Source organism: Fusarium sambucinum, chromosome I (genome assembly GCF_050947815.1).
Source record: "Fusarium sambucinum isolate potato_lamoka chromosome I, whole genome shotgun sequence".
Classification (NCBI taxonomy): Eukaryota; Fungi; Ascomycota; class Sordariomycetes; order Hypocreales; family Nectriaceae; genus Fusarium; species Fusarium sambucinum.
The window spans coordinates 1,583,315-1,607,469 of NC_139294.1; the positions used below are offsets into that span (position 1 = coordinate 1,583,315).

The 24,155-nt window shown below is 47.8% G+C and overlaps 8 protein-coding genes across 8 annotated transcripts; 5 read left to right on the forward strand and 3 right to left on the reverse strand.

The window, feature by feature from the left end:
• Nucleotides 1–257: 257 nt before the first annotated feature.
• FSST1_003251 (uncharacterized protein) lies at nt 258–1,460 on the reverse strand (the record flags this gene model as incomplete). The annotated part of the gene is made up of 1 exon (XM_083229316.1): nt 258–1,460. The coding sequence occupies one exon, from the start codon at nt 1,458–1,460 to the stop codon at nt 258–260; it is 1,203 nt and encodes a 400-aa protein (XP_083086681.1).
• A 3,796-nt stretch (nt 1,461–5,256) lies between these two features.
• Nucleotides 5,257–6,085, forward strand: FSST1_003252 (RNA recognition motif domain-containing protein; the record flags this gene model as incomplete). The annotated part of the gene is made up of 5 exons (XM_083229317.1): nt 5,257–5,276; nt 5,328–5,400; nt 5,518–5,624; nt 5,700–5,935; nt 5,991–6,085. The coding sequence occupies 5 exons, from the start codon at nt 5,257–5,259 to the stop codon at nt 6,083–6,085; spliced, it is 531 nt and encodes a 176-aa protein (XP_083086682.1).
• Nucleotides 6,086–6,674: 589 nt separating this feature from the next.
• On the reverse strand, nt 6,675–7,613 carry FSST1_003253 (gamma-glutamylcyclotransferase; the record flags this gene model as incomplete). The annotated part of the gene is made up of 2 exons (XM_083229318.1): nt 6,675–7,230; nt 7,561–7,613. The coding sequence occupies 2 exons, from the start codon at nt 7,611–7,613 to the stop codon at nt 6,675–6,677; spliced, it is 609 nt and encodes a 202-aa protein (XP_083086683.1).
• Nucleotides 7,614–8,949: 1,336 nt separating this feature from the next.
• On the forward strand, nt 8,950–10,082 carry FSST1_003254 (EF-hand domain-containing protein; the record flags this gene model as incomplete). The annotated part of the gene is made up of 4 exons (XM_083229319.1): nt 8,950–8,990; nt 9,140–9,158; nt 9,225–9,558; nt 9,619–10,082. 4 exons carry the CDS (start codon nt 8,950–8,952, stop codon nt 10,080–10,082), a joined length of 858 nt encoding a protein of 285 aa, XP_083086684.1.
• A 4,544-nt stretch (nt 10,083–14,626) lies between these two features.
• On the forward strand, nt 14,627–16,320 carry FSST1_003255 (uncharacterized protein; the record flags this gene model as incomplete). Its single annotated transcript, XM_083229320.1, has 4 exons — nt 14,627–14,740; nt 14,941–15,333; nt 15,383–15,838; nt 15,901–16,320. The coding sequence occupies 4 exons, from the start codon at nt 14,627–14,629 to the stop codon at nt 16,318–16,320; spliced, it is 1,383 nt and encodes a 460-aa protein (XP_083086685.1).
• A 569-nt stretch (nt 16,321–16,889) lies between these two features.
• On the reverse strand, nt 16,890–18,060 carry FSST1_003256 (uncharacterized protein; the record flags this gene model as incomplete). Its single annotated transcript, XM_083229321.1, has 3 exons — nt 16,890–17,161; nt 17,218–17,570; nt 17,636–18,060. The coding sequence occupies 3 exons, from the start codon at nt 18,058–18,060 to the stop codon at nt 16,890–16,892; spliced, it is 1,050 nt and encodes a 349-aa protein (XP_083086686.1).
• A 411-nt stretch (nt 18,061–18,471) lies between these two features.
• FSST1_003257 (Acylphosphatase-like domain-containing protein) lies at nt 18,472–18,950 on the forward strand (the record flags this gene model as incomplete). Its single annotated transcript, XM_083229322.1, has 5 exons — nt 18,472–18,483; nt 18,531–18,561; nt 18,613–18,625; nt 18,681–18,750; nt 18,801–18,950. 5 exons carry the CDS (start codon nt 18,472–18,474, stop codon nt 18,948–18,950), a joined length of 276 nt encoding a protein of 91 aa, XP_083086687.1.
• A 1,860-nt stretch (nt 18,951–20,810) lies between these two features.
• Nucleotides 20,811–23,732, forward strand: FSST1_003258 (uncharacterized protein; the record flags this gene model as incomplete). Its single annotated transcript, XM_083229323.1, has 1 exon — nt 20,811–23,732. One exon carries the CDS (start codon nt 20,811–20,813, stop codon nt 23,730–23,732), a length of 2,922 nt encoding a protein of 973 aa, XP_083086688.1.
• Between the last annotated feature and the right edge of the window lie 423 nt (nt 23,733–24,155).

The following is a 24,155-nucleotide window of genomic DNA, read 5'->3' on the forward strand; positions in this document are numbered from 1 at the left end:
TAAGAGCTGTCTTCAGTCCTGCCCATAATACAACCAACTTGATCGCCAGGGCTCTTCTGTTTCGCTAGTAGGTACTGATTTATCTCCTGATGAGGGCTTGGATAAATGTCATCTGAAAAGGGCACCTGTTCTCCGCTACACCCTGGGTTACCACTTTGTAACTCGCCCAGGTCCTGCTGCATTTCTTGAAGTTCATGTTCGGTGTATTCTTCCGTGTCGCCTATATGAGCATCGCACAGGGCTTGGTATCTCTCATCCTATTTCAAACTTACCTCGCCCTCGATTCTTTCAAAGAATTCTTGCACTGTTTCGTTGCCACAATTCCGGCGCAGTTGTTGGGCTTTTGTATTGGTGTATCCCCTCTCGTCTTGTATGGGGTATACCTCTGTCAATGGCATAGGGAACAGCATTGGGTTGGGTCTCGGTATGTCAACATCCCCATGAGTAAGGTGAGGAGAATGCTTGGCAGCCAACGACTCTTGTGGCAATTTGATCTCACCGTAGCGTTGCCAGTCACCAAGCGTTGGCAGCTCCGTGCTCACAAGTTCAGGGTTCTGTATATCTGTTGGATGTACAAGGTAGCCAAAGTCTGCGGTGTCACTGTCAGGGTTTGTAAGTGTTAGTCTCTTTTGATCCTTATGATCAATGTATGGGATGTATTGGTGTCGCCCTTCCAAAGCCTCATATATAGGCTCCCGCCTATCGTTGGCAACAGAATCATGTGCTATTTTAAGGTCTGGGCTGGGTTTCTGAGCTATAGAAGCCTCGCGCCCATCTCTCACATTGACTGGATTTGCTCGATCACAAGAACACACTCGCGCGGTGCCACGGGTGCAAAGCGGAGTTTTCTCGCCATGGCGTTCAAGAGATGCTGTATCAGCTGATTTGTTCTGGCTATTCCCGTATTGTTTCTGGTAGAAGCTTGCAATATTCGATTGAGGCAGCGTCGTTGATGGCAGAGTCGAGTCCTTATCGGGATCTGCCGTCGACACTCTATGTTGACCTGCACGGCTTCCAACCGGCTGTATGTTTTTAAGAATATCATTCTCACCATCTCGGATCGGGTCTTGCTGCAGATACTTATCAGAAGTAAGCTTCAGAATGCCCGTGCCGTCAAAAATACCAGTCTCGATGAGTTTCTTGAGCATCGTCCTTGGCGTTTCAGGGCTTGGTTCTGGGTTGGATCCATTCAACGAATTGCAGTCTTCTTGTGAAGTATGACCGGGCTCTCCCTTGCCCTCCGTATCTTTTTCAGTTACTGCTGTCTTTTGGCAGCCGGTGCGTTGCCGTGGAGGGGATTCGAGGTTGTCGGGAGTCTCATCTTCATCGTTGTCTGTGTCTCCATTCGTGCTGGTTTGAAGATCTTGGTGCTTCTCCTTCGGGCCTGGTTCTTGTTCCAAGAATTTCGCATCGTTAAACACAAGATCTGTAACTATAATCTGATGAGAAGTGCGTGGCATAGTCCTCCATAACGGCTTACCTGGTACAGCAGCAGATGACCGGCCATTCAAAAAAAGCCCAGTAGTAAGATTCGGTTTCATCTACGTAGACTGATGTTAGAACTCTTCTACTCATCTGTTTCGATCTCTAGTCTATTCACTCGCCGTTACCCTCATGTTTGGGATGGCCCCGGAGGCAAAGTTGGCCATGATGTCTTGGCTTGATCGAAGACGATGCTTCTGTGGGCGTGACTTTTTTCTTGGTCTTTCTTTTTTAGTCTTCGTTGGGGACCTTTTAGTTTCTCTGTTCTTGGAAGAATAACGGTCTGGGCGTGTTTTTCTTCTTGGTCGTCGTTCAAATGAGTTTCTATCGGATTCATCATTGGGAGACCTTTTTTTATTCTCCTTGTCAGACCCAGCCTCAAGAGAAGGTTCGAAGTGCGAACTTGGGTAAGGGTCATCGAGAAAAGGTTCTTGGGACATTTTGTAAGCGCGTTCCTCATAAGTATGCGGATTTCTTTGCCTATTATTCCTGTGATAGTTCGGAGATATGGACGCAATTGGAAGATTGTGAGGGCGCCAGCTCGACGTATGACTCCGATTGTTGATCTGTGTATCATCTTCTACAGAATCGTGGAGTTCATCAGGAGCCGCCGGTGTTGCATCCAGCCAGGATTGTATTCTGTGGAAGCGGTCAGAAGAAACATCGCTGAATGACTGGTTGGGATCTCCCGTGGTCCTATGGTTGGACTTCACGGGGCCACTCAAACGATGGCGAGAGCGCCTTGACTTGTTCATTCAGATCAAGAAAATGAGAAGATGATATCTTGTCTGCAGACGAAGAGTGTCCCCGAAATGGCAGTGTTCGGAGAGCCATTGCTCGAGATACCTCCTGCAAAGGAAAGTGTAGCAAGACACGATCGCGCTTTCCGTGCAAGACTTGGACATAAAGAGACAAGATAGGTGTGCACTGGGAATATAGAAGGCACGGCAAGTGCTCCCCTCAAACATGAATCACGGAAGATGTATCGATTAGAAGAGTCCATGTTGGCGGTTGCCTCCACCTTCCGTTCTACTTGATCTTTCTCTCTAATAATAGCTGGGACTCTTCTTCTTCCTCTCCGTCAACTGCCAAGAAAGGAACTACAATGAAATCAACCAACAGTCAATATATGTATCTTATTGAAATCATATTTCATAAGGGCTCAGTCAAGCCCCTGCCAATGTTAAATTGGTCGTAAGATCTTGTCACCAAAGTCTTGGTCCCTGATATCCGGGCCCAGTTTGATTCTTGGCATTGGATGCTTTAATCTGCTAAGCCTCTGCCAAGGTGACATTGCAGCAATATTTAATCTGGTGTTCCACTCCAGAGTTTATAACTGCATATTTCCGGAAACAGCCGTTATCACTGCCGGGTTCAAGGCTTGGTGATGAACCACTTTCCTTCTCTCCTCTTATCGTTCAATATGAGAAGTCGGGGGGGACAGAATGGCTGTAAACGCATCTTACGGATCCATCTCTACGGGTGAGACATTTTAACCGGAGAAATGTCCTTTGGCTTTGGCTTTGATCACTCATTCGTCTACTCGTTTCGTACGTTACGAAGCGGGAAGAGCTTTGACACTCTGCACGTTTCACTGCATGATTTAGCTCTTGTCTTACATGCCTTAATCCTTACCCCTGGCGATTCCCTTTCGGGGAAATTACACAATCCGCGTCTACATCTCGTCTAAGTTCTAAGCCTGTGAGCTTTGAAGAGATCATAACCTTGGCTGTGAGACGAGAAAGGTACTGCACAGACGACCTTGACGAATTCCCACCTGTTATTCTTGAGAACAACAAGAGACATTAATAAGTTAACCATGAGCTTTTCTCTTCTTTGACACCTACCCGCCCCTGAATCCGGTCCATTCAGGAGAGAAGGAGGGGCAGCACGTGTCTACGGCAGGCTTCGGTTGAGGCGGGGCTCAGATAACACCCTGAAAAGGACAAGCAAATCGCCAAGAATATAGGGAATACGTTGTGTATCCCGACAGCGCAGGGCTATGGTAACACACGCCCGAGCCTTGCGCATAAGTTACAGCAAAGGCAAACATTATCAGTTCGCTGTGACAGAGAGACGGACTTGCGTACCAACTCGTCTCTTTCTATGAACAGGTCCAGTCTAATCACCTACCTTGGTTCCAAAGGCCCCCTTCCCGAAGCACAGGGAGTAGGACCGGGATATTGGGAGTAGGTGGGTTGAAGGAGGCTATGCCAGCGACGAATCGAAAACTGGCAGTATGAGGACAAGGGGGAAGATCTTCGGCTATGTAGCTATGCTTGACCAAGGGGCAGAGGGCGATTTGAGCTTAGCCATGGTGCTTGGCTTTGAATGAATGTGGGGAGAGCCACGACTAGGGTGTGGAGGCCCGTCGTCATCACAGGACCCGCATGAGCTTGCATTCTCCTGCGTCGTCTGGAACTTCAGAATGGATGGTTGGCACCAAACCTGACATTCACGACCACGGTGAGTGTGGTGGGTTAGTGTTGGGTATCATCAGGGTACCAGAAAAGTTGGTCGCAAGGAGCATAAGAGACTAAATTACTAGGCCACTTTATGCTACTTGGATGATACTTCTTAGGTCATTTATTTTTATCATCTGAAGCTCAAAGGTCAGTTCTTCTGTTACCCACTAGAGTATCCAAAGCTTGTTTAGACAGAGCTCCCTGCATATGCCAAACAAAGACCACCGAAACGTCCTGACTGAACACCCTGGTCGACCTGTCGCGGTGACGGGTAGTCTAGGTAGTTACGGTGCAGTTCATCAGCACTGCCTCCATTGATGAGCCCATTAGGCCTGAGATCGACGCGAGGAGAGAGCTTGGCTTAGCTCGGGCTATGAGCTTGATGCAGTACATGTAAAAGAATAGAAGCATGATTCGCGAAACCATGGTGTCAACTAATCAAGCCTCATCAAACAAACGAGATATTTTAAACTTATAGCACTTCCAGCACGGCACATACCCCTGACGAGCATCCATCGTCATTCCGCAACGCTGTCAAACGGGATTCAGGGTCAAAGAAACAACGTACCTGATTTCCTGCCTGCCCGCCGTGCCTCCAGTTCACTTATTACTGCGCTACGCTTCTCTGCATTGTGCTGCAGGGTGCATACATAATCTCGACAGTCACGCTCCGCCCGCATTTCATTTGATTCATGCTCAAGACCCCTCTCACTTCACTTCATTTTCACTCTCATCCTTGGACTGTCACTGGACTGCGCTGTCTAGTGAATAGAAGCTAAGCTAGAGCTACACACGTTGCCTTGCCTTGATTTTACTTTACCTTGACCACACTGCTTTCGCAACCTCCTACTAGGTTTAAGCTCCACCCTCATCTTCGTTCTTACACCTTTCACTTTACATCTCAACCTGTTCATTTATCAACTGGCTTAGATCTGTTTCCATAACAAGCACTAAGGCTCACTTTTGGATAACCAAGTCCAAGTACCCTGACGACATTCATACTTCAGCCAACAAAGGTGCGCTCTATCTCTTACAACACCTCTTTTTTTTTATCATTCTCTCTCGGTCAAACGTGCATGTAAGCGCGCGCTCTACCCAGCGACGCGCGGCATCCTGATGAGAGGATTGCTGTGGCACTGGAATCGAAAAGGCTGTTCAGCAGTTCGGTTGCTCTAGATGTCCGTCCAAACGACTCTGTTCGAGCTTATTCCTCTAGACCACATATACAATCCTAAACGCCAACGCTTATTCAGTACCTTGTCTCGAATAAAAGTTAACGATTAGATGTGAACAGATCTCACAATTCATCATGTCTAAGCTTTTCATCGGGTATGTTATATACATTTCACGCAACTGTTTCGGCTACTGATCCAATCTCAGTGGCCTAGCATGGCACACAGAGGAGACCACTCTTCGCCAGAAGTTTGAGGAGTTTGGTCCTGTCGAAGAAGCTGTAGGTGCCTCCGTTCCTTCTCACCTTCAAGCAAGGCGCTTCTAGTCCTACATCTTGTGGCTCTAATGCGGGTGTTTGTTGGACGGCGAGACCGTTTCTAACAATGGAAATGTAAAGGTGGTGGTCAAGGACCGTGATACTGGTCGCAGCCGCGGCTTCGGATTTGTGCGATACACCCAGGAGGGCGACGCTCAGAACGCCATCGCAGCCATGAACAATGTCGAGTACGAGTCACTTTAGTTCCTTATCACACGGCAACGGTGCTATTGCATTATCGTACGAGATCTAACTATGTATAGGTTTGACGGGCGAACTATCCGAGTTGACAAGGCATCCGACAACGGCCCTCGAGGTGGTTTCGGTAGGGGAGGTGGTGGTGGCGGCGGCGGCTATGGACGAAACTTTGGTGGCCCAATGCCATACGGAATGGGCCCTCCTGGACCTGGGTACCAAATGCCTGCTCCTAACATGTACGCGCCCATGCCTTATGGCCGCGGATATCCTCCTCAGCAGGGCTACGGCGGCCCCCCTCAAGGTATGGACACAGCAGAGCTTGAAGTCTGTTTACGGTAAAGTTGACATCTTCATAGGATACATGCATCCTCAGCAGCAGTACGGATACCACGATCCTTCTCAGCAGCTCCCTCCCCAGCAGCAGCCTCACCAGGGTGGAAGAGGTTACTAGAGAGTACGAGTTTGACTAAGAACCCGACATGGGGGGCATTATTTCGCCCCCACGAGTTTTCGACGGACACCGAAGAATGAACTTTCGATGGCCAGTGATATCGGCAGCTTCTCGCAATTGAGCTTACGGATCCTTTGGGTGGCTGAATGATGAGGCATTGGTAAGCATATTGGAACGCACAACTATACCCGGATACTTTGGTTGAAAGCATGGTTTGAGGGGCATGACCCTTTGGGTTGAATGCAATTTTGACACGGCCGTTTTATGAAACCTAGTGCGAAAAGACAAAGGAGGGTTGCCTCGGTAGGCAGGCATGGAAGAAAATGTGAAATGGCGCTATGTGCGGCCACTTTTCCTCGATTTTTGTTCTTGACTTTGATGTGATATTTCGTGACAAGTTGGGATGCAGTTTGTGTGGGATTAAGACATAGTATTGACACTCGGGACGTTGGTGGCCGGAATGGAAATGGAAGCTGATCTATGTTAATTCATAATATGTCTATGATTCTAACTGATCTCTAATATTTAGTACTCAGGGCCATCTCTCTATGCGCACTTATCCAAATAATTTGATTAAGATGCCAAGTATTTAATGATGCGGCTCCTCGATTTCCTCTGCCTCCTCGGTACTGTGCTTCTGCATATGGGCGGATGGCGTTGAGTTGAGGACCTTCTCCTCGTCTGCGCAGTTCTTCTCAAGTTCTCTGACACGGCGGGCGAGGTCATGAATATGAACGTCACCACTATCAGGAGCAAGCTCACTGAGAGCCGTGTCAAGACTCAAAAGGTAGTCCTTGTTCGGTCCACTGGGTCCTTGACTACGGAAGATGTGTTCGGCGAGCTTCTGGGGGTCCTGGGGACCGACGAACTGCTCATTGTCTGGAGTTCCTATGTATACCAGAGTGCGGATGGGAGGTGAGCCATCAGCAGGTTTGAACGGAGCGTAGTGAATTGTATATCCATTGATCTCACGGATATCAAGGTATTCCTTGACCTCGGCGACCTTTTCAGGAATGATGCGGTAAGCAACACCCCATACTCGCTCTGGGGCAGAGTCGTGATGGTCGGTCAGCTGTTCCCAGTAGGATCTCTCAATGAGAGTGACAACACGGCCTGGAGCTTCCGGGGTGCCTCGGTGATCCTCACTGGATGGTTGTTAGTTATGAATGCAATTAACTGCCGGGCCGTTGAGGCTGTACCTGGCCTATAATACGTCAGTTGAGAACTTTGAGTTTGATAGGAAGCGAACTGACCTGCCAGAAACGACGGACATAACCGTCAACCCACCCAGGGATTCTCTGATCTGAGAAATGAAAGACGTTAATGGGAAGGCTGTTGCATGAGAACCTGGGGTAATAACTGCTTACCAAAATGTGGCGGAGGCTTCCATATCAAGCTCCTGCGCAACACGGAGATGATCGTTAGCACATATATGGAGTGATGAGAGATCTGATGTCAGGAAAGAAGCCGCATACCCGTATCCATATAGCCAGAACTCGGAGGGTTCTGATGAGTCTTGGTTGGTCATGTTGGTTAACTGAGAAGTATTAGTAATGTCCTTGAGTAACAACGTTTTGAACAGTAGTGATTTACTGAGTCACTAGGATAGATTTAACCTCAGTATGATATGATGTAATTCAAAAATGAGATATAGATATCTCTCCTATGAGGCTGAGTCCCCGGTTCGGTAGTTGCGAACTTGATGCGTGTTCAATGGAAACGCCGAGATGGAGATAGTGGGTAGTCATAGATCGTGTCTTGTTAAGCAGATGAGGTGATGAGCCACTAACAAGAAAGCAACAGGGGTCAGCGAAGACTGTAGAACAGAAATGGAACAAATTTCCTTCTTTCCTCATGCTCGGACTCGTTTCTAGTGGCTGAGGTCAGGTCAGTGGCTAAGTCAGCCCCTGACTTTTCTTCTTCTCTGTCCGGGCGAGCTTCTTTGTTCGCGCCGACGTCACCAATTACTAGACACTTTAAGTACAGGGGACAGAAGACCCCACCGTGGAACTCAAGGGTCTCTCTTGTCAGTTTTACGAAAGCGAAAATTGAGGCCCTATAGTGTTCGTTAAAACTGTTACGGTTGTAGACCGACAACTTCACCGGATTGGTACTCTGCCTATCGATTGGCATGATGAAACTGAAATACGCGGAACGAATAAATTCCAGACTAAAAATTCAAGGGGACCTGGCTTGAGTTGACGTCTTGGCACGGAACAAAGGGCAGGGAGCCAAGTCGGACAGTCCTTTTTGACCCTGTCTAGGTCGTTGCAGATAAGGCCGCAGTGGAGGTTAAGAACCCAGTTTAATACCCGATAACGGGGAATTTGAGTATTGAACATTTCATCATGTCAATTATTTCTTAATCCCTGGTTCAGGTAATTACTTGTTCTCTTTATTCTTGATATACAGCAACAACAACACTCACAAGCCCAATTCTCTTTCTTTAACTGACTCATCATAAAGAAAAGAACAAAAGTCCGAGGAGTTGTTGTCTCTCACAAGACCACTTACTGACTACTCACTAATTACTACCCATATCTCTCTCCGTTGCAAATCCACTCAGCCACGCTCTATCTCCAATTACGCTCCACCAACCAAACGACACTGCCCCGCGCTGAACAACTCCCTGCTCCCGTCCCCTGAGCCAGAGCCTGAGCCAGAGCCAGAGCATGAGCCTGGGGTAGGACTGTAATACTTTAGTAGCTAAAAAGACCTTCCATCATACATAAGGCGGTGCTACTTCTTCTTCAGCCGCGCACCAATTTGATTCAGCTCAAAACCTCATCATCCCCAGCTCTGCTTCTCTCCCTTTAGAGCCTTTTTCATAGAAACCATCGCAAATCTAAACACCGACACTCAACATGGCTTATAACCGTCCCTACGACGAGGATGCCCTCCCTAGGTAAGTTTCTTCTTTGACTTTAACCAGCTTGCCCCTCCCTTTAGAGCATCCGCCCATCGATCATTGCGGCTCTGCGATTACGTTTAACAAGCTACTGTTGAAGAAGGGCGTCACAATGCAACACAAGGCTAATCATATCATCTGTTTAGATTCGCTGAGCCTGAGCAGGTACGTTACTCGCAAACATCGATATTACCGCACCCAAGAACCGCGAACTAACATTGCGCCCTTCAGAAGCCAGGACAGTCCAGGACTCCTGCCCCGCAGCCACACCACCCTCCTCCTCAGCAGCAGCAGTATCAGCATCATCCCCCTCCTCAGCAGTATCACCAGCAACAACCCCGATACGATAAGCCTCTACCAACCCAAAGAGATGCGCGATCTCATTCACTAGGCCAGGGTCCAGCTTCTCACGGTTATATGTCCCCGCCTCCAAACACTGGCGGCGCGAGACCCCAGGCTCACAATCGTCCTGCTCCCAACTCACGACCTCCTCCTTCGCCCGCTCTCGATGGTAATGGCTCCGATCCCACGCTCCTACCTCTATTTCGTGCTGTAGACAAAGATGGTAAGTTTATAAAGAATGCAAAATGTTGGCAGTTGTATCAGTTACTGACCGCTCCCCTAGGGACTGGCCATCTTTCTGAGAGAGAACTATCCGCCGCGCTGGTCAACGGTGACTGGACCGCCTTTGATCCCCATACTGTTCGCATGATGATCCGAATGTTTGATTCTGATCGGAGTGGCACTATCGGATTCGAGGAATTTTGCGGTCTGTGGTCATTTTTGGCTTCGTGGAGAACTCTCTTCGACCGATTCGATGCCGACCGTAGCGGAAACATCTCACTTTCCGAATTCAACAACGCCCTCGTCGCTTTCCGATATCGACTAAGCCCCCAGTTTGTCGAGTTGATCTTCAACACATACGACAAGCGAAATGAAGGGGTTATGAGTTTCGACCTCTTTGTTCAGAGCTGCATTTCTCTCAAGCGCATGACCGACGTCTTCAAGAAGTACGACGACGATCGCGACGGCTACATCACATTGAGCTTTGAGGACTTCTTGACAGAGATTCTTAAGCAGCTCAAGTAAACAATGGAAAGCAGGATTGGACAGTTTAAAGATGGAAAGAGAGCACTTGGTGTCGGAGCAAGCACTGATACCTCGAAACGCCATATGGATTTATTTTTTGCATCTTGAGGAAGAGGACACGCATATAAGGCGGATTTTACGACAGATATAACCCAAGCTGGGCGCTTCTGAGGTGATGATATGGGATAGCATGTACCAAAGATACCCTAGGTCAAGTCTCCGGATCCTGGCTTAGAGACCGAAACTTACCTTGACATCAGACATGAATTATGTTATATAAACCAATGCGCCCAACTTGCTGTGACCGTGATTTGACATGATGGTTTGTCAATGAGCCTGTATGAAGTCGAATTGGTAAAGATGACTCATGGATGTATTATGTCTCGTCATAATCCCCGATGTATGTAATTGTGAGACTTTGACAAGAAGGTTCAAGTGTCATGAAAGCTGAAGCCGCTGATCGTTTCATACAACCGCCTGGCGAAAACTCAAAACCTCAAGTGAGAAAGGTATGACGTAGAGATCCGGCGACGATTTCATTCGAGAGGACATTCGATAATTCATTTTCTCGATATGCTGTGTCGATTAGCATGCCGGTAGAGAAGCGACACAATACGCGATAGACCACGGGATCTGTCCCCCACGGTATACAAACAGCCTTGGTGTGGTAGAATTAACTGATTAAAAGAGCTTCCAAGCTATAATTAGTATCTCACTCTCCACAGCCGAGTGCTGCTTGATTAGTCGTAGATGTATATCCGGGATATAGAGTACGAATCCTTCAAATGTCAATCAAGTGTAAGAATGTGGCAGAATAAACAAGGCGAAGCCCATTCTAGATTTAGAGCAAGAAACCGGCATGTCTAGAATCCGGATGTCTCGATATTTGTATGAACGACAAACCAAGTCAAGCTAGTTCACTTACCAGAACCAGAAAATATCATGGCTATCGCGGTAATCATGGCTGTCCAATACAATCCTCAACCGCCTTTTAATTCTGTTCAACATGGTAGCATGACTTTTCAAGGTTTTATTTTTCGAGAGTCATGGGACCAGCTCCAAGTTGACCCAAGCTCCGCCCCATGAATTGCGACCTGACAAGGACGTGTCTTGTTCTGACTCTTGGCCGCTACAACCCAGGTTTTGGAATGGGTCTTAGTGAAAGATGCTTACTTCTTTAGAGGTGTGTTTGCGTGCCGGTTCCTGGCCGTGTTGGATTGATACGTTCATGGAAGCCAATTGTTTTGGAAGCCAGCTACCTAGGCAGGTACATATGTAAAGCGATTGCAGCAGTCATGAGCTGGCCCACATCCGTATTCAGTGCGTGATCCCCACACACAGTAGCATTCTCTGTTGGCTATGCTCACACCTTCTCCCATTACCCAGGAGCTGGAGCTGGAGCTGGAGCTGGAGCCACAAGCTCTCGATCTATCGCATGCGGGAAATTTCGCCCTGAGAAAGCCATTGTAAGTCGAACACCAAAGTCACTACCACAATCAGCGTCCGCCATGCAGGCTAAATTCAACAACCCCGTTTAATATGGCGACATATATGCGGATGTATCTCCGAGGTCCGTCAAACGATTGCGCCTGGGGTAAGATTCGAGGCGGCAAGGTCGTTTTATGATGGCGCGGGGTCACCGCCTTCACAGGGTCTGAGAATAAAGCCGGACTTATCGACCTCGGTTCTACCATTGTGGTTGGCTGTCATGTTATCATCTCGAGTCTCGCGATGTTGTCTCGCTTTGTTTAGGCGTTCTCCCCAAGCCTGTTCATGCGTTCTTAGTTAATCCTGCAGGCCGATGCCTTGTTGTTCCAAGGGGGCATGTTGACATGGTACCGGAGCTTCCTCCTCTGTCTCGCCCCAGCCAGTGCGTGCTGGAAAGCTTTGGCGTTTTGGTATTGTATTCACCGCCTTCCTAGGATGTGCCACTGAGTCGAACAATCGAAGCGAGTTAGAAAGAAGACCCTTCAATAGACTTGACTCTACGCACACCCCAGTCTCCCTTGGTTGCTGGCCGGTGATGTCACCGTTTGAAAGACCCAGGAGTGTGGTGACAGGGCTTGTTCCAGGCGTTTATTTCACAGCGCCCCTACGTAGGAGCAAACCTGTCTGTGGAAATCAGCTGTTGTTCAATGATGTCCATTCGGATACCATCACGAACTCACATTTTTTCTAGTTGCCTCTGTCAACTGATAAACGACTTGTACTGGAAAGCAGTTATCTTGTCAGGACCCAAACAAGTCCATGCTCCTGCACCAACACGTATCTGAAATTTCTGGTTAAAAGGACCCAGACGCTGACTCTGTTGAAGTCCACACTTGCGCATCGCTGAATTTTAAACGCCACAGAGAAAGCGACCGTCGGCTCGAGCTCCAGCTTGCAGTGACGAACGTTCCGTGTACATAGCTAAGCTATGCCAATGGTCCCGTGAACCAGTCTATGGTGAGAGTCATGCAGAGGTACCTTCCATGTACATGTGATAACCACTTCCGGAGTTGGCTTAGGAACGGTATTCATGAGTGGCAGTTGACCTTGGGTGTCGGCCCCGCCGACCCTGGCTGTCGCCAAATATGGCCAACCCTTGAGACGCCGGGCCTTTTTTTGCGACATCCATCTGGACCTGTCACAGACGAATCTTCCGTTGAGGCTGGGCTGGCGCAGAAGCTTTGAGATTGGCATGATATTTGCAATCTTTTTCTCATGACGGATGAGTGTAAAGTACACACCTTCATGTGTGGGACATCTCTCGCATGGCTCGTTATCAGTTGCAGCAGCAAAAAGAAAGGATCTTCAACAGACCCGAGCAAGGGACCGGCTCCACCATTGGAGCTTCCCCTGCTTCTTCTAGGGAGCTTCTTAGGCCCAAAGCACCTATGAGAGGTTCATTCTTGGGCGTAAGGACATGCTCTTAACCTCCATCCGTCCACGAGAACTCCACTGACAGATACACCCCTCTTCGGCCACTGCCATCACCCCTGTAGCCCCTCCCGAGTCATTGCAATGGTAGCCAGTTGATTTGCTCGCGCAGCGCTTGGGCCATACCCATTTTGAGCTGCTGATGCTTCTTTACTTGGATGCTGTGCTTCGCTACTGGATGTTGCAGAGGACTCGAGTTTTTTTTCTTTGTGATCAAGATGAGCTGCTGCGGCAGAGTTTTGAAGGCTGCAAGATAGAAGCTCCGACAGAATGGCCCAGGGTGTTTCGACCCCTAACCCATGTTGCAGCCAAGCACAGTTCGGGAAAAGATGGAATGGCAGCTAAAGAGGTTTTTTTTTTGTGCTGCTTCTTTAATGGGCCTAGAAAACTGCTAGGTATTGTACTGTATAGCCAAAAGAGCTTCTGTGCCCGCACCCCCGGAGCTGCACGTCAATGCTATTGGCCCCGGGCGATAAGTCTTTCGAGGCAGCTGAGATCTCAAGCAGTGGAGGCGAAGCACAAGGCATGGCATGGCAATCGATGTCAGTTAGACGCATGGAGCCTGGAGCTCAGGTGGTCCCTTGTCGAGTGAGAGTAATGGCTAGGTATGGGTAGACGTTGAACCAGAGTCTCGTTTGTGCGGAAGCTTTCGCTACTGGCCTTGATTTCCAATGCCCACACGCCCTCCGCAAGAGTTTTTTTTTTTTCCTCTCACTTAACTATTATGTATTTGGATTTTGCTGACCCTCTCTCATTTTTTGCTCTTCTCTTTTTGTGAATATTCACTTTCACATTTCTGAATTTGAGTGAGGACCTGCTCAGCTGTGTGAAAGTGTTTGGTCTGGTTGATTGTTGGTGTATAAACAGAGTTGATAAGTCAACAGAAGCTCTCATTCAGTACCTACATTGAAGCTCAGCTTCCCTCGGCAGCACCGCACACCACACACACTCGTCGACTCACACCCTCCTCTTGCCTTTCTGGCCGTTGCTCTTCTTCGCTATTGCGTTGTTGCTCTTATTACTCACCATCCTACCTCTGTCTACTTACGCTCACACTTTCCCCAAAAGGCATCTTTGCCTCCCACCTTCCTCTGTCTCTTCTCTTCTTCCACACCTGAGCTCTTGCCGAACTTACCTAAACTCAACTTACTTACCTGCCTACATACCTTCTTCTTTCCCACCCACTCGCCTTCCTTCTTTCATATCTCCTTCCTTGCAACCCACCTTGACTCTTGAAAGAAGCGACCTTTTCGATTGAATATCTTTATTCGCTTTGCTCAACTTGCCTCTTACAACACTCGATCATCGATATTCTTGCAGCCTTTGAAGTGAAAGTCAACCACAACTCCAATCGACGTCGCAATCGCATACGCAGCCACCGCCGCATAACTGGCCCAATTTCGAAACGGTTCCTGTAGCAAAGCTTGTCAATGTTTAAAGGTAGCTCATCTCACGTTTAATGAGCTACACTTGGACTGCTACAGTTTTTGTAAAGCTTCATCGTCACCAATTGATCTAGTCCTTTCAATCATATCTTAAATCGCTACTATCTCTTATCTCGCCTCTTATACTCTTATCGCTACAACATCCCCCGCCAGCAAGCCATCACACATGGTGGGGTCAAGATGCCGCCTCGATCTTCTTTAACGTCGTCTTTCTCTATCACAGACTCCAACAATGAGGTAGTCTGCCCTCTTCGCAATCAAGATGGCTCAAGCTGTCGCAAGAGATGCATTGGTGTAAGTCTTTAGATGGATTGCTTTTGCTAGCCACTCTGCTTTATCCTACCCTGCATCTGTTCTTGAACTACCAATGCTGCGCCTGCCCGCCATGTATCGCCATGTCTCACCACTCACATCGCATATTCCCCAAGTTGGCAAGCATATTCCCGTAGCACCATGCAACGGTACCGATTTGATTCTAAATGCCCAAATTGCAGGAAAAGAGGTATCGCTCCATGCAGGAGCATATCCGTCGCGCGCATCCCGAGCATTACATTTCCAAGCTACCAGCTACCGAAGAGAGCTTCTTGTTGATGATTAATACTCCTCCTTCGGAGCGCCGCCCTCTTGATCAGACCTCAGCTCCAAATGCTCAGGGTTTGTCCCACCCTCAGTCAAGCCTACCCCCGCCCATTGACCACCTTCAAGGTTTTCATGAGAGACATAACTACCACCGCGACGAGTCGAGCAATCCAGGCACGCCGCGCCTTATAGAGGACTACACTAACGGTGGGCCGGTGTCTGGTCCAATGCTTGGTACTGCCAGCGCAGCAGCAGCACTAGCTGAACTTCACGGCGTTAAAAGCGAGCGTGACATGGATATGGATGGTGTAAGTGGTATAATTGATCAGACAACCAATGCATACTAATTATACGTAGGAATATTATTCAGATATGGATGTTCGACGTAGACCACGAACCTCCATTGAACTACCGCCACTCAACCTACCAAACCACGACATCACCAGCGACCCTTATTCCTCTGTCAAGGCTAATAGACAGCGCGATTTTCTCCCTTCCATTCTTGCAAACTCACCTCCTGGAAGATCATCTACTCTCCCGCCTCTTCAACGCCCTATTGGCCCCAACCGTCCCCGCAAGCAATCTGTAACGAAGAGAGGAAGAGAGACTCATCATAAGAAGAAGACCTCAAAGGGAACGGCAACTGATTGGCTACGTCGGATACAAAATGAAGAGCGTTACAGGCCAGGTAGTGATAGGAAAGCTCTTTCGGCTGAACCGTCGGCAGACTTTGGGAAGCGATGGGAAGATCTTATTGATGCAGCTGACCAAGCGGCCTCTGCTGCTGGTGACATTGATGAAGACCGTACTCCCGTAGGTCATTCCATATTGTATTTATCTCAAGTTTTATGCATGGACTAACAAACGATGACTAGGTCCCTCAATCTCCGGTTTCAATGCACAGATCATCATTGCCGCCCTTTTCTCACCAGCCGCAATTTCAACCAGCCAGCTATCAGGCCTCACCACTCCAACAGGCACTTACGCCTCCGTCCTACGGCCAGGACACTATAGAACCATTTCCTTCTGTTGAGAGTGGCGAGAACTTCCATATGGGGACCCGGGGGCTTTCTGACTCGTCACCGTCATACTCGGCTCAAAATATTCAGATATATTGCGCTGCATGTCAAGGATTTTCTCTACTCAAGGATTCGTATGCATGCACCGAATGCATCTGCGGTCTCTGCCCGACTTGTGTCGAGGTCCTCATGACAGAGCACGGAGCAAGAAGGAAGTGTCCCCGCTGCGCTACAATCGGCGGACGATTCAAGCCTTTCCAGCTCGACATTAGGTAAAGGACTTCTCGGGAGTCACTTTTTTATTCTATCAAGATTCACGCATAAGGGATACCCTACAACGGTTAACATCACATTGGTACGGCGTTATGGCATATGACAGAAGTCAAACAATCTTGTTTACGAGCAAGATGGCGAATTATGATATGGGACTGGTCTCAACTGTGCCAAGCGACGGTTCGTTCATTTATTACACTTTGGGAAAATTGCTACATGGGAACTTGGGTAAAGGAGTTTTTGTTTTTTCTTTCTTTTTCTTTTCTTTTCTTTTCCCCTTTTTCTTAGGATCGGCATGACACCGAGATCATGCATGTCAGATTTGATTTTGTCTTAGGTTGATGTTGGTTAGGGATCGACAGACCTGTACAGCACAATCAACGATCGTTACAGATTGGGCATGGGGTGGATCAATATCCCGAAATATATACAAGATGCCATTTTTTAGAATAACTATTTTCACCGTTGCATTGGTTAACATGGTTTGTGATATATGTAAAGTCTAAAAAAGAGTAACATGAGTAAGAACCATCTGACGCCAATCGCCAAAGAAAACTCCACTGGATCGCAAACTATTTCTTTCCTTCCTTTTCCCTTTTCAGCAAGAGGTCTCTCATCTGAGCTCTACTGTTACGACTACCGCCAAGTTTGGGTCCTTTGAGGACCTCCTCGGTGCCGGGGCGAGCAGGCTGGTTCGTTGGTTTCTTTTTCCTGAGTTGTCGCTCGGCAACATCCTCGAGGAACCGCTGTCGGAACTCTTCAGCAAGTCGTTCATCTGCTGCACCGTCCTGATCGGCACCAGCGGCGTTGCCGCTTTGTTTTGCGGTGGGTTCGTATAGGTCAACTAAATGGTTCGTGTTAGCATATGTCTTGGAAAAAGAAGGGGCTCTAAATACATACGCTTTGCTTCTCGAAGAATCTCGTCGACGAGTTGGTCGCGCTTGACAGCATCACTATCTCGGCGTTTTCGCGGACGCCAGGGTTTGCCATCTCTTCTGAGTCGAGGCTTCTTGGCTCGTCGTTCCTCACCATCTCCTTGACCTGCGCCCCCGTTACGAGCAGCGCTGCTGTCTTGCGCATGGTCGCCGAGATCAATTTCCATCAGTTGGCCCTGCATTACGGCCCGTCCAGTCTCGTGCTTTGTCGCCGTCGTGGAAGATTGTCCAACAGGGTCCGATGCAGATGCGGATGAGGTAGGTTGTGAGCTATCTCTGGCCGCGCGATTAGATAGTCGGGATTCTATGTAGTCCATCCTTGAATGATTAGTTATTGTACGGTGAGAAGCGCAGACTGCGAGAGAAGAGGGGCTTCAACGTACATGTGCCTATCGTTCAGGTCGGCAACTTTTCCAGTTTGGTGTGTAAACCGGTCTGTAACGCCCTTGATTACGGACTCGTTATTCGAGGTTTCGTCGGCATTGTGAGGAACGAGCGCACGCTCGGTATTCGTGTCGTCTTCTGGGCGATTTGAATTGCGAAATGCGACACCTCCAAAACGGCTCCTTCGCGCATTGCGCAATTTCAGCGCGGCGGCAACAGAGCCTTCTGCATTCTCTTCCTCATCTGGCGTGCTTCTTTGAGCCGGCTTATCGTTTGATTCCGCTGCTGATGCGGTAGGAGGCGGTTGTACTGTTTCTGCAACAGCGTCGTCATCTTCTTGGACACGCTGGCGGTATGCTTTTCTTTTCTTGCCGGCGCGGAATCGAATAGGCTCTGAAGCCGCTCCGGATGAAGTGGCATCCATAAATAAGCTAATGTGTGTGTATTTGCAGGTTGTGTAGTATTGTTTTTCGCGTCGCAAGTTGAAGGGATTGCAGATGTTAGATTGGTAGGGATGGTTGTTTGGGTGCCACTAGATACCTATATGTGACATCAGTTTAGAGCTTATCTTATCGGCATCCCTGCCTGCCCTGCCTGCCTGCCTTATAAGCTAAGACATCCACCTACAATCGACCGTTGACCAAAGGTTGTTGTATCGTCCCGAATTATACTTAGTAAGTATAATACCATGAAACCGCATGAGCTTGTTTACTGAATTGTGTTTCAAATTCAGCTTTCATCACTGGTAGTACTTCTTACATTAACTTTCATATCCTCGAACTTTGACTCCGTAACAACCTACTATCCATTACATATCCTACATAGCCTCATCAAGATGTCAAAACGAGTATGCTACCTCTTAACTGAATCAGTATCAATGCTAAATCTCCCAAGGTCTACTTCTCTGTTGAAGGGCGTGTCCAAGGTATGTTCATCTTCCGTTCACTGGAGCTTCTCTGTAACTGACGTCATGTAGGTGTTGGCTTTCGGTATGATATAACTCATTGACTACGTTTAGAAGGATTAGATCTGACTTGTGGAAAGGTACTTTACTCAAAAGAGAGCTCAGGAGCATGGAGTGACTGGTTGGTGCCGAAACACAAAAGATGAGAAAGTAAGTCGATACAAGCACTCTAATCTGGCCTGGCACTAACAGTGTTTGAGGTTGAGGGAGAGGCCCAAGCCAGCGAAGAGGTTCTTTCCAAGTTCTTCAAGGATGTGGACGATGGCCCGAGATCAGCTCGTGTCACAAAGGTTTCACAAGAAGAGAGGCAGATTATCGAGGGAGAGAGTGATTTCACGGTCACGCGTTGAGGAAGGGATATGAGCAGAACAGTAACAGAAGAGTAAGAAACACAGATCGTTTCTGTCTTCATTAAACAGACTGGCGGTATGGCTTTTGATCACGGCTGACGAGGATGAAAACAACTGTTCCTTATTTCGGGGCAAAAACATCAAATCGCTAACAATAGTAGCACACGACGGGACGACTTGATAAATAAGTCATGCAGTCTCCGATGGTTCTTGGTAGTTATTATATGGCAAACTATAAGAAAGCATTAGTGCTCTTAGACTATCAATTCACTAAATATTCTGATATATCAGTATTATACGCCTTGGGCGACTTTACTCTGTTTGATATAGAAGCCACTGGTTACTATCTAGAGAATTTGGCCTCCTAAGTATTAAATTAGTTATGCGACTTAGGCCATACTTCTTAGACGATCTATCTTTTATAGCCTAAGTTTTGTCCCTTATGCTTCGAGTCGCCAATTTTTCTGAGTGAAGTTTATACCTAATTTAGCACAAGACAAGACTATCGCTCTGCCAGACTCAGTATTTTAATGTTAGAGCTTCTCGTCACTTGAGTTAGACATAGGCATGCATGTCCGTCGTCTTCCTTTTGTGGCAGTATTTGTGGAAGTTCCCGATTTGTGCATCTCATATCGGATGCTAGAAAATTGACAATTAGTAGTTTATTATGACAGTCTACTTCCTTCTTCATAAACAAGAGGCTCGACTTGACGTATCCCGCGAATATTCTCTGCACAAAACACAAAGACAACCCTCAGTACCACTTGATTTTATCAATATAGTTGAAGATATTGGGAAGGTGAGAAGACTCGGCCTATGCATAAAGATTATACGTAAGGCTAGGTTGCCACAATAAATAAACTAAGAACATACTCTAAGTTGACTGCCTGGATATTGTGACTCTTTGGTCGCGTTTCGTCCCTCATTCTATAGTTGATGGTCAATCTTAGCATTTAGTTCAAATATCTCTAAGATTGTGCTGAAGGAAGGAAATGATAGCTCATTAGTTATTGAGCAGGTCTCGCTACCCTTTTGTATATGTGAGAATAAGTTTGCTTCTTTGAACTTTACCTATCATGACTCCAGTACAGAGCGAGGGAAGAAGTCAGCATTAGACTTTGAAAGTCGTGAACAACCATAGCTGACAGTCAAGATGTGTATAGCCCATGCAGCAACATTATTCTTAAACATATAAAAGGAATCTTAACAGCTGGCTTCCAATTCTTCAACATATACATACAAAGCTTCGCTCTGATTCGTTGCATCATGTGAAGTCCGACCTCTCGGCTTTAGGGTACAAAAATAAATAACCTAAAAAGCCCGATCTAAATGGCATAAGTTGACCTACTAATTTCGTCTCCCATGCTCCCGCCAATTTTCCTGATCCCTGAAGCCGCTGAATATCAGTTCATTTATTTATTTTTATCCAAAGCTTCAGGGTCTGGGCAAGTTGACTGATAAGTGGAGGCGTGTTGTCTTGTTATCCAACATCAATGGTCGATCGTGTTTGGTAGGTTGGCTGCTTAGCAGGTCGGTCTGACAGTGCTTTTGTATTGTGTGAGAATAAGGTTACTTCTTGCTTGATCCCTACATTTTGAACTTAAAGCTTTAGAGCGAGGGAAAAGGCCGGTGTGAGCTTTAGAAATCGTGTAAAACCATCAAATAAACCAAAGCTTAGGCCTCTTAATCTTAGGGTATAAAAATAAGTAGTCTAAGAACTATAGCCTAAGGTGCATAAAGTGACCTACTAATTTCGTCTCATGCTTCCAGCGGTCATTTTTCCTGATACCCTGATACCCTGCTATCCTGCATCCACATCACATTCCTTCCTTACTTCCTTCAACATCAGCAACCGCCAAGATGTCGCCAGATCCAAAGAGACGTCGGATCGATTCTGCGCGCCCCTATCAACGGGCACATCACAACGATTCCTCACGCGCTTCTACCCCCCAAGCACAGTCGTCACGCTACGCGGCCACGCCCCCTCAGGCAGGAGCGCGTGAGGCAGGAGCGACCGAGGAAGACACGGCTTTGGACCGCGATTGGTACGGTGGCGACGAATTCGGGGGGCATAGCTTCGGAGACGATACTCACAATCCCTTCGCATCATACGGTGCTTGGGAAGGCCAGCAACAGGAAACAGCCCGGCACGAAAAGATGAGCAGCCGATTCGATGCACGGCGCGAGCAAAGGAACCGAGAAAATGATGCCTGGGAAACAAATCGAATGCTGCAATCTGGAGTGGCCCAGCGACGAGATATGGCCTCCGACTTTATTGATGACGACGATTCAACCCGAGTTCATCTTTTGGTCCACGACCTCCGACCTCCTTTCTTGAAAGGACGAACGATCTTCACGAAACAACTAGAGCCAGTGCCCGCTGTTAAAGACCCCCAAAGTCACATGGCGGTTTTCAGCCGAAAGGGTAGCAAAGTGGTCAAAGAAGCACGACAACAGCGAGAGCGACAAAGGCAAGCCAAAGAAGCTACGAGCATGACCGGAACGACGCTTGGGAACATCATGGGCGCAAAAGAGGAGGACGGCGACTCCGCGCTACCAGTACCTGCCGAGGAAGATGCTCAACCCACGGAGCGAAAGGGCAACAAATTTAGCGAACATTTGAAAAAGGCGGACGGCGCCAGTAACTTCAGCCAGAGCAAAACCCTACGAGAGCAGCGCGAATACCTACCAGCGTTCGCAGTTCGTGAGGATCTTCTTCATGTGATTAGAGAGAATCAGGTTGTCATTTGCGTTGGCGAGACAGGTTCTGGTAAAACAACACAGTTGACGCAGTTCCTCCAAGAAGACGGATACGGAAAAACCGGCATGATCGGGTGCACACAACCGCGACGAGTTGCAGCAATGAGTGTGGCCAAGCGTGTGGCCGAGGAGATGGAAGTGAAGCTAGGAAGCACAGTTGGTTATGCTATCCGATTTGAAGACTGCACCAGCAAGGAGACGGTCATCAAATATATGACCGACGGTGTTCTATTGCGAGAGTCGCTGAACGAACCGGATTTGGACCGCTACTCCTGTGTCATCATGGATGAAGCACACGAACGTGCTCTGAACACAGATATCCTCATGGGTTTATTCAAAAAGATTCTGCAAAGGCGACGCGATTTGAAACTCATCGTAACATCGGCCACAATGAACTCGAAACGCTTCTCCGATTTCTTTGGCGGCGCTCCTGAGTTCATCATTCCTGGACGAACTTTCCCAGTCGACGTCATGTTCCATCGATCGCCTGTTGAGGACTACGTCGATCAGGCTGTGCATCAAGTGTTGTCAATCCACGTCTCAATGGGCCCTGGAGATATCTTGGTGTTCATGACTGGCCAAGAAGATATCGAAATCACATGCGAGCTAGTACAAAAACGACTCGACGCTCTCAACGATCCCCCCAAGTTAAGCATCCTGCCTATTTACAGTCAGATGCCTGCAGATCTACAAGCCAAGATTTTTGACAAGGCAGCCCCTGGTGTTCGAAAATGCATTGTTGCGACCAACATCGCCGAGACCAGTTTGACAGTTGATGGTATCAAGTACGTCGTGGATGCGGGTTACTCCAAGATGAAGGTATACAACCCCAAGATTGGCATGGATACCCTCCAAATCACGCCCATCTCTCAAGCCAACGCCTCGCAACGCTCAGGTCGAGCCGGTCGAACAGGCCCAGGAAAGGCATTCCGACTATACTCTGAGAAGGAGTTTAAAGAAGACTTATACTTGCAGACGATCCCAGAAATTCAGCGCACAAATCTTGCCAACACTGTTCTCATGCTGAAATCTCTTGGCGTTAAAGATCTACTGGATTTCGATTTTATGGATCCCCCTCCGCAGGACACTATTACAACCTCGATGTTTGACCTGTGGGCACTTGGAGCTTTGGACAATCTGGGCGAGCTCACCGAGTTGGGAAAGAAGATGAGTGCTTTCCCAATGGATCCTTCCCTATCCAAACTGCTCATTACCGCAGAGGACTATGGTTGTAGTGAGGAGATGATCACTATCGTCTCCATGCTGTCTGTGCCCAATGTTTTCTACCGCCCAAAGGAGCGACAGGAAGAAGCCGATGCTGCACGTGAGAAGTTCTGGGTGCACGAGTCGGATCATTTGACTTACCTTCAAGTCTATACTAACTGGAAGGCAAACGGTTATTCCGATGGCTGGTGTGTGAAGCACTTCCTGCACCCCAAGTCTTTGAGGCGAGCCAAGGAGATTCGCGAGCAGTTGCTGGATATCATTCGCATGCAAAAGATGACACTAACAAGCTGTGGAATCGACTGGGATATTGTTCGCAAGTGCATCTGCTCGGGCTACTACCACCAAGCAGCCAAATACAAGGGCTCAGGCGAGTACATCAACCTTCGTACTAACCTAGGTGTGCAATTGCATCCGACAAGTGCATTGTACGCCGGGCACCCGCCCGACTATATCGTTTACCACGAATTGATCCTCACATCGAAAGTATATGTGTCAACAGTGACAGCTGTTGACCCCCACTGGCTCGCTGATCTCGGCGGTGTATTCTATTCGCTTAAGGAAAAGGGCTATTCAGCCCGTGATAAGCGTATCATAGAAACAGAATTCAACCGAAAGATGGAAATCGAGGCCCAGATGGCTGATGATAAACGTAAGGACGAAGAAAGGAAGCAGGCGGAGGAGGAAAGAAGCCAAAAGAAGCCGATGAGCAAGAAGATTGGAGCAGACGGCAAGAAGTATATAACACAAGGCGCAGTCAGGAAGCCGGTGATGAAGCGCCGTAACAGACCGTTTTAGGCTCTTAGACTATAAATCCACTAAATTAATCCAATAGTTATCTACGTTGCATCTTTGAACTCCTTCTCTCGTGACTCTTGGCCTAAGTCTTAGACTATAAAAATAAGTCGTCTAAGAAGTATAGTCTAAGTGGCATAAGGTAACCTAATATTTTGTCTGTTATGCTTCTAATGGCCAACTTTCTGATACTCTGATGACCCGTCTGTTCCCCCATCATAGAAACAGAGTTCAACTGGAATATGGAAATTAAGACCAAGATCTAGCAGAGCGATGGTCTTGCCTTGTGCTAAATTAGGTATGAACGTCACTGGTTCCTGGGCGAGTTGAATCCTTATCGATAAACCCCACTAGAAATTTTGGGAGAAATTTATCAGGACGCCCACCTTTAGACACAAAGTGGACTTGAACAACAGCATTTTTTTT